The 12134-nt window shown below is 42.2% G+C and overlaps 1 protein-coding gene across 1 annotated transcript in view; it reads right to left on the bottom strand.

Annotated features, from left to right (window-relative positions):
- Braf (B-Raf proto-oncogene, serine/threonine kinase) overlaps nucleotides 1-11681 on the bottom strand; it is a 128462-nt gene extending 116781 nt beyond the window's left edge. Inside the window, 2 exon segments of the mRNA XM_028889335.2 lie at nucleotides 11315-11446; nucleotides 11449-11681. Of these exon segments, the coding sequence (XP_028745168.2) occupies nucleotides 11315-11446; nucleotides 11449-11511 (195 nt within the window). The 5' untranslated portion in view covers nucleotides 11512-11681.
- Nucleotides 11682-12134: the final 453 nt, after the last annotated feature.

Raw genomic sequence — 12134 nt, 5'->3', positions numbered from 1 at the left:
CAGCACTGACTGAACAGTTATTCATTAAATGAGACAGTTAAATCTGAAAATCTGATTTAGTATCTCAGTGCTTCCAGCCAAACTGAATGAACAATAGCCTACCACTGGGCAACAAAGGACACTTCCAACATTATAAAATATGACTGTGACTGACAAGTGCTAGTCTAGAGGAAGCTGATAACAGCAAGAAAACCCTGCAATATGGTGAGTAAAATAATACAGGATACTAGCAAAGCACAAAACAAAGGCACCTAATTGGGCCTTAGAAAAAAAGGGATTAAGGATACTTTCTACAATAAATGATAGGTCAGTGAAGCATAGGAGGTTTGAAAAGCAAAGGGTGGTGAGGGGATTTGTATTTTAGACAATAAGAAAAGTGTAAACAAAAACAAGTAAAATTTGAAATGTTAAAAAGTACCAAGTGGGAACTGTTTCACTGCAAAACGCAAAAGTCAAACTGCAATGAAAAGGATGCCATTCTACACCAATAAAATACAGGTTTGTTTGTTTGTTTTAAAGACACAGTCTATGTAGTCCGACTGTTCTGGAACTCACCATGCAGACCAGGCTGATCTAGAACAAAAGAACACTTGCCTCTGCCTCCTGAGTGCTGGGGTTAAAGGAATTTTCTTAAAAGGAAAAATCAGTCACTTAGAGCTCTCAAAATTTAGCTTAAATTGATGGCAGAAGAGTTACAGATACTTCATGCAGTAATAAATTCATGTTCTAGTTCCCAATAATTATTTGAATCAAAATGAGAGTGACTCATACCAAGTGTTGAAAACTGCCTTGTCAAGTTACATTTAACTGTGCAGATGTGACACCAAAAGTTAGGAAATCCACAATGCTATCCCAGCTTCTCACACGTTAACACTGTCCATCAATTTTACTGTTGTCTTCAATCTGTTCTCTCCTGTATGGTGCTGAACACTCACTTCTCCCCTGAAACATCATAATCCCAGTCTGGGAAGAAACTTTACTACACTAGAGAGAAAAAACTGAAAAAACAGATTTCAGCTGGGTGGTGGTGGCACACACCTTTAATCCTAGCACTCAGGAGGCAGAGCCAGGCGGATCTCTGTGAGTTCAAGTCCATCCTGTGCTACCAAGTGAGTTCCAGGAAAGGCACAAAGCTACACAGAGAAACCCTATCTTAAAAAACCAAAAAACAAAAAAAAAAAAAACAAAAACAAAAGCCAGATTTCAGCTATCATATCACTGCACAGCAGCATTTACTGTCAGGTGCTCTGTAGTATTCTTTTATCAAAAAGTATCATATTGAAAAAGCCATCCTTCCTACTTATATACCAAACTTGCTTTCCTTTTGCCTCTCTAGAAACACTGCTTCAGCAATTCCTATCTTTCCTGAAATCATAGATGTTTTGCTCTAATGTTTCCTTTCTAGCATCATATGACCTTACAAGTCTCATCAAATTTTTTGCTTGTTTGTTTTGTTTTTTGAACAGGGTTTCTTCTGTGTAGTTTTGGTGCCTGTCCTGGTGTCGCTCTGTAGGAACTCACAGAGATCCGCCTGGCTCTGTCTCCTGAGTTCTGGGATTAAAGGCGTGCACTACCACCGCCTGGCTTTTTTTTGGCTTGAGGCTGGTATGGGAACACATGCCTACAATTCCAACACCAAGGAGGATAAAAAAGGAGGTTGTGAATCTGAGGTCACTTTGAACTATATATAACTTCTCTCAAAAACTTTGAAAATTAAATTAATTAAAATTAAAAATATAATTTCTCAGGTCTATTTCCTCACTTGTCATGATCCACTTCTCTGGTCCCCTTTGTAAGATTAATTCCTTGCTCTTTTAAGTCATTTTGTGCTGTAACAAAATACTCCAGACTGGGTGATTTGTAGGTAAAAAAGGGTACTGACAATTCTGAATGATGGAGGGTTCAAGCAGCATAGTACCAAAGTATGGTATGGTCCTTTGGTTATGTCACAACTGCTGTAATACCCAAAAGGTATAAGGACTCAAGTGCAATAAGGACTATTTCTTTGTTTCTGACCAGTAGTAGTAGGTAGTTCAACAGGTTATTAGAGTGTTCTATATTTCTACATTCATTCGGGAATTTAGGCTGATGGACAATCATTTATAACATTGCTTGGAATGAAAGTATCATAGCTATCATTTCAGTTGCAGTCAGCCATAAAAACAAAACAGAATGGAGGATATTTTTATGTGCCAGATCTAGAACTGGTACAAATCATTTGTGTCCATATTCTACTAGCTGGAACTCAACCCTACAAACACACCTGCGTAACTACAAAGAAGAAATGTTACCTTTCTATGTATGAAAAGAAAATAAAATATGGCTATCATGAAGAGTAGTTTGTCCCGGGCGTCATTTCAACCTAAAGAGTCATGAATCCAATTACTTATTCAAAATCTTAGACAGCATTAGTTATCTGCCTCTAACTTAGCATCCCTTACAATGAATTCCTGACCTGGGTCTTCTCCCTTCTCTTTGGTACCTCTTTTTCTTCAGCACTTCACACTCACCGTCTATGACAAACGCAAGGTTTTAGGATGTGGCTCACTATACAGTACTGCTAGACTGTACAAAGCCTTGGGTTAGTCACCAGCACTGCTGTTGGGGGCAGGGTGAGACACATCAGATTTGATCTATTTTCAAGTCATCCAAAAATCTGACCCCTTTTCTGCTCTCCTGCTACCACTCTGATAAGTGCAGTACTTCCTCCAAGGTTCTCCTGCTTCTCCCTTGTCCCTTAGTCTATTCTTTACAGTGTAACCAAAGTGTTTCCATTAAGATGTGAGAGGGACTCGGGAAATGCCATGCAAGCATGAAAACCTAAGTTCAGATTGCCAACACCCATGTAAAAGGCTGGGCATGATGGTATGCTCCTAGTAATAGAGACATGGACAGGAGGACCCCTGAAGCTTGCTGGCTAGACAGTCTAGACAAATGAGTAAGTTCCAGGTTCACTAAAAGACCTTGTCTCAAATAAATAAGGTGGACAGAAATTAAGGAAGATAGCTGACAGCAACCTCTAGCCTCCACATGCATACATGAGCATATGCACACACATAAACATGTGCATACACACATGAACAAGTAACCACACACAAACTGTGTGAGATCAGGTCACTCAGCTCTGGCTACTGAAATCCTGAATAGGGCTTTCCCTTTCCTTTAAAGTCCTTTACAACGGCCTTTGGCCATGCCCCAAGCCCTCTGGAATTTCATCTCCTACCGACTTTCAATTCTTTCGAGTTACTCCAGCAACTCTGGCCTCTTGCTACTTCCTAAATAAGCAAGCTACATTCCTCACAGAAGTTTGTTAGTTCTACAAGGAACACATTTTCATTCTGTATTCTTCTGACCTCTTGAAGCTTTTGTTCAAAAGCCACCTTCTAAAACTGAGGTCTACCTTATTCTCCCTGTTTTAAATTTCAGCCTAACTCCCCCAGGCCTACTCTGCTTTCCTTGAAAATTTCCACAGTACTTACTATCTTCAAACATACTTTATAATTTCCTTTTTAAAGCCAGGCATGATGGTGTGACAAGCCCCTGCACTCAAGAGGCTGAGGCAGGATGATCTTAAGTTCAAGGTCACCTTGGGTTACAAAGCACTTGTTCTAAGATACCCTTAATTACCTAGCAAGATTCCATCTTAAAAAAAAAATTTAAATAAGGGCCTGGGGAGTTAGCTCATTCATTAAGAGCTTTTGTTGCTCTTGCAAAAACTCAGGTTTGGTTCCCACATGATGGCTCAGAACCATCCCTAATTCTAGTCCCTTCAAATCCCTGCTAGCACCAGGCATATACAACGTGCACAAATATACATGCAGGCAAAACATTCATACACATAAAATAGATCTAAAAAGTTTTTTAAGAAATAATTTCTTTTGTTTTTTGGCTCGGGGTTTTGTTTTGTTTCATTTTGTTTTTGACATGAGGTCTCATATAGTACCAGCTGGTCTCAAACTGCCTAAAGTTGCCAAGGATAGTCTTGTACTCCTGATCTTGCTTCCACCTCCTGAGCATCAGGATTGATCACAGGTGTGTGCTTCCATGGCCAGCCTACAACTTTCCTTTTTGTCTCTTTATGGTTTATTTGTTCTCACACAACTTCCAACATGTACCTTTCTATCAGAACGTGGACTACAAAAAACAGTACAGATTTTTGTTTTGAAATATTTTCCTAAACTCATAAATTACCACCTGACATATTGTAGGCACTCAAGTATTGACTGAATATATGAATACCTATTCTACTATGAACTAACTCAATGCAAAGCCAGCAATGTTTAGGTAGTGTTAGGTGCCAGCAAAGCTACTCGTGACCACAGTTTTAAAAATGCTAAAGCAAAGTCATGTTTATCACCTTCCCCACAAGACCACAAGATAGTCCTTGTACTATCACATAAATCCTCTTTTCCTTATTTACCAAAAGTCAGCATGTTGCCACTTCATGTTTCTTGGATTCAAAGGGTAGTTTCAAAATAACATTAACAGAACTTAGTCAACATTCAGTTTTAGGTCAATCATAAGGACTGTCAAAATTTCACAACTAGAACCTTTGTTAAGTCTGTCACTGGATTTCTTTTAAAACAAGCAAATATACAACAAAGGTTTCTGAAAAAAAAAGTCTTAAATATACTTACCTTTTATCTTGCAAATCACCAGAAAAATAATAGTACTAAAATTTTGTGACAGTGTTTATATATTCCTCACCTCATTTTATTCTCCTACCATCCTTTAAGCCATTTAACACATTTGGGCTAACAGAAGTTCAGTACACAGCATAAGGAGGCATGGGGGAAAGATCAAGAGATGCCAGCAAAAAGCTTGCAGTGAATGAATTATGTATTAATATAATAAATGTATTTGCAATTGCATAATTTTCTGCTAATATGAGAAACCATGAGTAGGAAGAATCTATGGATGGAATATAGGCAATCATGAAAAACTAAGAGAAATGAATACTTCCAAAGCTTTAGAATACCCTTGTACGGACTACTGAATTTCCCGGAACTGTAATCTGTTCCTTATCTGGTGGCCTCTGGAAGTATAGTAGTATGATGGAGGAAGGAGGGTGTGGGTACAACTCATGGCTAATTGTGCACTTGACATGCACAAAGCCCCAGGTTCACCTCCTCCTCACCCCCCTCCCACCCCGGTAGAAAGAAACAAAAGCCAAAAAACAATTCATTAAGTTATTTGAAAGTAATTAAAATAGTACTTTTGTTTTGTTTTGTTGAGACAGGGTCACTATATAGCCCTGGTGCTCCTGGAACTTACTGTGTAGTCCAGGATGGCCTCAAACTCACAGAGATCTGTCTGCCCCTGCCTCATGAGGGTTGAGAGTAAAGGTATGCACCATCACACGCAGCAAAATAGTACTCCCACCACCACCCTCTCACCTCCTTGACAAGGTTTCTCTGTGTAGCCCTGGCTGTCCGGAATTCTCTCGTAGACCAGGTTGGCCTTGAACTCAGAGATCTGCCTGCCTCTGCCTCCTCAGTGCTGGGATCATCATCATCCACAACACCAAAAAAGTTATAAAGACAACTATTTCGCATTAATAGAAAATAGGATATTTTTTAATGGATATTAAAGTTTCTTTATACATCAATAGCTATACTATCAAGAACTCCTTAAAGTAACCCTGGGGCTGGGGACATGGTTCAACAGGTAACATTCTTGCTGTTAAGCATGAAGGCATTAGTTTGCCATTCCAGCCTCTGCCAGTGCTGGAAGGCAGAGACAATAGTATCCCAGGGGCTCGCTGTTCAGCCAGTATAGCTCTGGAGTAAGTGGAAAACCATCGTCCTATGGTACATCTTCCCCCAAAGTGCTGTCAATAGCTACAGCTGCATAGTAAGAATGAAAATAAGTTTTATTTGATATTACTGAGCTTCCAGAAGAAATAAAGCTGAGTTTAAAACAATTTTTTATATTCTGTAAAACAGCATTCTCAGGACTCAGGAAAGAATGTTAAAATTACTGGGCATCAATTTCTTCATACTAGTCAACAGTCTTGATATTAGAACTAAAATTAGTATTATTTTTGGTCTTTATTTTTTTTTTTTCAAGATCAAGAGAAAACATAGAAAGCAAAAATAACTGTAGAGGGAAGAAAGAAATGGCTGCTTAAAGTTTGGTATAGACTCCTTAAAGTTAGATATAGACTCCTGACTATCATGGCTCATTAAGTATGGTAGTAAATTAGGTTAGTAAACACTAAAAAATAAAAACTGCCCTCCAGAACACATCAATGCATCCACAAAATATTTAAAGCAGGAACATGTGAACCAATGAGAACGAATGTCTTGTTATACTAACATGAAGTTATCTCTAACACTAAGATAAAGAAAGCACAGCATGACCTCAAAAACCAGAAGAGCTCCCAAACAGGCCCACTCATTTTGAATCCAAAAATTCTATAGTTATTTATTCATAATTGAAGCTTTCCAGAAAAATCAACATAGGTGAACTAGGCAAGGGGAAAGAATAAAGAGCTGCAAACAATTTAACTTCTGAGGAAGACAAAATCTAGTAAGGGCTGCTGACAAAAAGGCTTATCTTAATAGGAACTTGGCAGAGGAATCCAGGAATAGGAGCAAACAAGATTTTTAAAAAGAAAGGGATTGTGACAAGAAGTTCACCAAGTACTCACTTAAATTAACATTAAGTTGTCAATGAAAACAAAAATGCACTTCTGCAGCTCTGAAGGAGAAAGCAATGGTATGACTGGAGATAAAGGGGAAAAGAAGCAGCGGCGGCGGCGGCGGCGGCAGCAGCGGCGGCGGCTGCCCCACTGTGTGACTCGGCACCAAAGCACAGGGAGGACAACACTGGCTCTCTTCCTGTCACTCAGAACATGGCCTTCCAGCTGCTGTTAGACCTATTCGTCCTATCAGTAAAACGGGGCAGAGAACACCAAGAAAAGTCTGACTGCTCTAGTCTATTGTACTACTTTTTTTCTGGCCTCAAACACACAATTAAATCAAATCTGCAATTATGTTTAAGACATTCCATAATTCACGTACCCAGTCCAACACCCCTTATGGTCAACTGGCAATAGATTGCCAGCATATATAAGCAACTGATACAAGATGTGTGTGTGTGTGTGTGTGTGTGTGTGTGTGTGTGTGTGTGTGTTGGTTTTTTCGAGACAGGGTTTCTCTGTGTATTTTTGGTGCCTGTCCTGGATCTCTCTCTGTATATCAGGCTGGCCTTAAACTCACAAAGATCCGCCTGGATCTGCCTCCCAAGTGCTGGGACTAAAGGCGTGCGCCACCAACGCCCAGAACAAGATAATTTTTTTAAATAAAAGGGTGAATGGATGCCTTAAGTAAAGTGTTAAGTCAGGAAAAGGGAAAGGGTTCAGAAAGGGAGCAACAGAGAAATACTGAAGACAAACAGCTAATTTATAGCTTCCCCCTTCAAACAAAATCTTTGCATATATCTAAACAAGTATTAATAACAACAGCTAAAACTTTCTGCACACACACCTTTCTACCGTAGTGAGAATATCACTTTTCAGAGGTATGACACAACCTGACCTGGCAGTGGACCTCATTATAAAGTAGATCCCATCCTAGAATATTCCCTAGCCAATACATTATTATAATTACACAGCTTAGCCAAGACTGGCTAAGAGATCCTGAAAACAGAAAATAATAAAATTCTAATTGTATTACCATTTTAAGAAACTCTCTTTCTCCAGAAACACAGTATGAAAGGAACAGGTAGTAAATATCACACCCTGGTATCACACATTTAAGTAATAAATGCATTTATTATTAACCATCTGGTAATATTATACCATGTACCATGTTGTACCATATGGTCTCAGGAAGAAAGCATCATCAAGGAACTATAAATGGTCAGAAGTAAATGCTTAATAGCAAAATTATACATACACTTAATAAACATTTAGTAAGTTCTTGTCATTTATCAGAACATTTTATTTTGAGCACCTATAAAGTAATACAAATACAAGCCATCAAATCTGTTCATTCTCAAGCATAATTTGGCATACCACTGTCTACATTCTATGTTGAAGATGTATGACAATAGCAAATTTTCTAAAAAATAACTTAATGTCCAAAAAAATTGTAAGTTAAATCATACTTTACCTAGGGACACATAAAGTTTGACCAAACTATTATATTTTAAAAGCTACAAATCTATATATAAAATGTGTTACATAAGAATTAAATTAAAAAGACTTTGTAATACATGCAAATATTTATAGCAATTATGTGGAAAGTTTGTACTTTTTAAAAAAATTTTCAATAATGGACAGGCTTTCCTGTCCATTTGGTGTGGCTAAAATTTCTGACAAACTTTTATTAAACCCAGGTAACATAAAAATTTAGAATAAAATATGTCATTACACACATGCACAATTTTTCATCTTTCCATGGTACTTATTAAAGATATTCCTTTAGTTCACATAAAGTTTAATTAAAAGACCACAAGATATTTGTTTCCTCTGGATTAACATCATCTTTAAAGCGATCTCTTGCTGGGTGTAGGGACACATACCCAGTACGTAAGAGGTCGTGGCAGAAGGACCAGGAGTCCCACAGCCTCAGCTTACTGCTGAGTTCCTGAAAAGCCTGGGCTACATGATACCATTTCCTGGAAGAATCTATTTTGTTACATATAATATTTGTATCTTAGTCAATAGAGGTCCAGTTTTTATCTCCCCCACCAAATATATTTATCATCTTCTACACAAGACAACTATTCAGCTCCAAACAAATCCTAGGAGGCGGGCAATAGGAAACATCTTTTAACTAAATAAATTAAGAATACAATTTCAGGAGATAGGACCATGCTTTCAGTGAGTTATTGGTGATTTAATTTAACTTCATGTAGCCTAGAGTTTCGCAAGCACTGGTACATGGGAAATGCCCAGAAAGTGCCAAACAGAAAGTTATAGCCCTAACACTCACTATTCATAAAGAAAGGGGGATGGGGGGGAGTAGATAAGAGGTCCAAGTAATCTAGCTCCCTCAAGAAAATAACAAAGTCTTCCATACAGAAATGTAAACTGTCCGAATAACTCTGAAACAAAGTTCTCAAATTAGTGTCCTATCAGAGAACTATCATTTTATAACTCCTATCCATTAATTTACCCATACTTCTTTCTATCACAGTCTTCAAGCATCTTTACAATTCAAGAAAACCATACACGCGCTGCAGCGTAAAGTGAAGCCCAGAGGCACCTGTGCCTAGTAAGAAGACAAAGGCATATCCGATTCCTGGAGAAAACAGACAGCAGATGTGACCCCTAGCATTTCTCCATTAAAACAATATATCCTAAAAATAAACTTCCATGTCAACGGAACAAAGTTGTTTATAAATAAGAAGGAATGTGGAGGTGTGGGGAAGACAAGAGGAAGCTTCAGCAAGTGAGTACCCAAAGCCAGGAAACAGACAGAAGGGGTGGTAACAGGGGTAAGGGAAACAGACTGAACTGGGAAGAGGATGATGGGAAGAGCTCTATCCTCGGAATCTAAGAAGCTACGGGAAATACAGAAATTAAGTGGAAACTGACCTGAACATAAATTCAAACTGGAAGTTGGAGTTATTTCCAATTAAGGAGCAAGAAAAAGCCAGGTGGTGGTAGTGCACGCCTTTAATCCCAGCTCTTGGGAGGCAGGGGCAGATGGAAATCTACGAGTTCGAGGCCAGCCTGGGCTACAGAGCAAGTTCCAGACAGCCAGGCCTACCTACACAGAGACACACTTGTCTCAAAAAGCCAAAAAGAATAAAAATTAAAAAATGAAGAAAAACTGAGAGACAGAAAGAAGAAAAAAATGTGAGAAATAGCCTAGCTCAAATGATGGTGCTGAGCACATTTTGGTCAGAGATAGCACAAAAGGGCGGAAAACAAACATTATTGTGAACAGACTGCTAATGATATATCACGAGTAGAGGATGAATTTCCCAAGTAAATTTAACGAAGCAGGAAAAAGAATATTGCAGAGATAAGAAAGCAGATAGTATGAGAATTGGGAAACCTAAGTAACAGGTTTATCTTTAAGCAAAACCAACAAAATTAAGTCACACTAATCAAGTGTTTGTAAAATATGGTATTGTTTATGTGATACAATGCTCAAATAGTAAATGTAGTAAGTTTTACATACAGAAAAAAAAAGAGAATAAATTAAGTAATTTGACAATGTAATAAGTTGAATGATGCAAGGACAGGTTAAGAGAAGCAAATACTAAACACAAGTAAACATGAAAGAGAAAAAAATGGGAAGAAAATGGGAACGACACGGATCAATTAAACCCACTGAAAACAAAAAACACGAAGATGTCAATCAAGAGGTGTGGATCAACCCCAAAAGACTTAACCCAAATGGCCAGCCATGCAAGGGAGCAAGGGAGCAGGTGAAACCTGATGGAATCTTGACAGCCCTGGGGTGCAGGGAGTGGGTCGCTTCCAAAGTGTCCAGAAGGATTTGTGAAGATAACAATAGATAACGATGCGAGGGAGCGGTGGAATGGGATAGAGGGCCTCAAAGGACCAGGGGCACGAGAAGCGCAAAAATGCTCCTCAGTGGAAGCTAAGGTTAGAAGCAAGCGGTACAACTGGGAAATGAGCGGGGTGGTGGATGAGGATGGGACGGAGGTTACGGGTCAGCATGGGAACACTGACAAACATTATTATTAGAATCTGGGGCTGAAAAAAAAAGTCAAGGCTACACCAAAACCATCCCCTGGGCAAATCCTGTCGAGAGAAATCCCCCAAACAAGTAGAAAAGTGGGAAAGCGACAAGGGCCTGCAAAGGGAAGATAGGAGGAGAGTGGAGAGAGATGCGCTCCGTCATGCCCACGGCCAGGGAGTAATCACACGCGCGGCAGTTTCTAGGGCTGGGGGATTCAGGGGTACTGCCCCGGCCGCCACTATGCTCCATCCTCGACGCCCTCCCTGTCGGCTAGCAAAAAGGGGGGAAAAAAAAAACCATCTCAGGGATGCCGGGCTGGAAACCTCAGCCAGGCGTGACCTTCTCCACCAGCCCAGAGTTTCGCCCCCTATGGAAAGGCTCCAGCTCTGCCCCCGCTGCCCCAACCCCACCTGGGTGGGGGCCGGGGAACCCCCCTGGGCCACCGTGTGTGTTTACGTAGCTAGGAGCCGCAGGACGGAGGGGGGGGACACTCGGTCGATAGCCACATCCCCGCCGGCTGCCCAGCACGGCCGGAGCTCCCTCCGCCGCCTCGGTCCCTCGCATAAACACTGGCCAGCCGAGCCCCCGACGCGAGAGCCCAGGGGGATGGCGCCGCCGCCGCCACCGCCACCGCCGCCGCCGCTCACCTCTTCGGGAATGGCCGGGTCCGCAGCCGAAGAGGCCGCGGCGCCAGCGCCGGCCTCGGGCTCCATGTCTCCATTGAAGAGAGCCTGGCCCTGCTCGGCGCCGCCGCCGCCGCCACCGCCGCCGCCGCGCCGCCGCCACCGCCACCGCCACCGCCGCCGCCGCTGTTGCTGCCACCGCCGCCACTCAGCGCCGCCATCTTCGAAGCGCAAGCCGGGGCCGAGCGGCAGCCGCGGGGCGGGGAGGGGGAAGGGAGGCGCAGGGCGGGCGGAGGCGGGCGCGGAGGCGCGGGGGGCGTGGGCGGAGCGGCCGGGGCGGAGGCCACCTCAGGAACCCGCCGGCGGCCCCCGGCGCAGCCGAGCCTGAGGGGATTGGGGGTGGGGGGGGGTGGAGGTGGGGGGGGAAGGGGGAGGGGAAGGGGAGGGGCGGAGACGACGACGAGGAGTCGCCGCGGCAACGGCGTCACCCGCGAGTCACGGCCGTGACGTCACGGGGTGCGTGACGTCATCCGAGGAGCCCCCTCGCGCCGCCGCCGTCAGGGGAGTGTTCCCTCTCCTCCAACCACCCTCGCGCTCACACGTCCCCGTCCCCCTCCCGCTCAGTTTCCATGGCTCCGGTTTCCTACTTTTCCTCCGTCCTCAGCCTGTTCTTGTCGTGTGGGATTTTACTAGAAGAGCAGGGGTGGTGTTCTAAGAGAAGTTAAAATCCTTGAGGGAGGAAGTTGGCCGGGAAGCCTATACTACTTGTTACTTACTGCCATTACAAAGAGGCTCTGGGTGTCGGGGTGTGTGGGGTGTGTGTCGGGGGGACGGGACACAAACA

Source organism: Peromyscus leucopus, chromosome 3, assembly GCF_004664715.2.
Source record: "Peromyscus leucopus breed LL Stock chromosome 3, UCI_PerLeu_2.1, whole genome shotgun sequence".
Taxonomy (NCBI): Eukaryota; Metazoa; Chordata; class Mammalia; order Rodentia; family Cricetidae; genus Peromyscus; species Peromyscus leucopus.
Note: the sequence above shows the minus strand (reverse complement) of the source record. Positions and strands in the feature narration are given on the sequence as shown.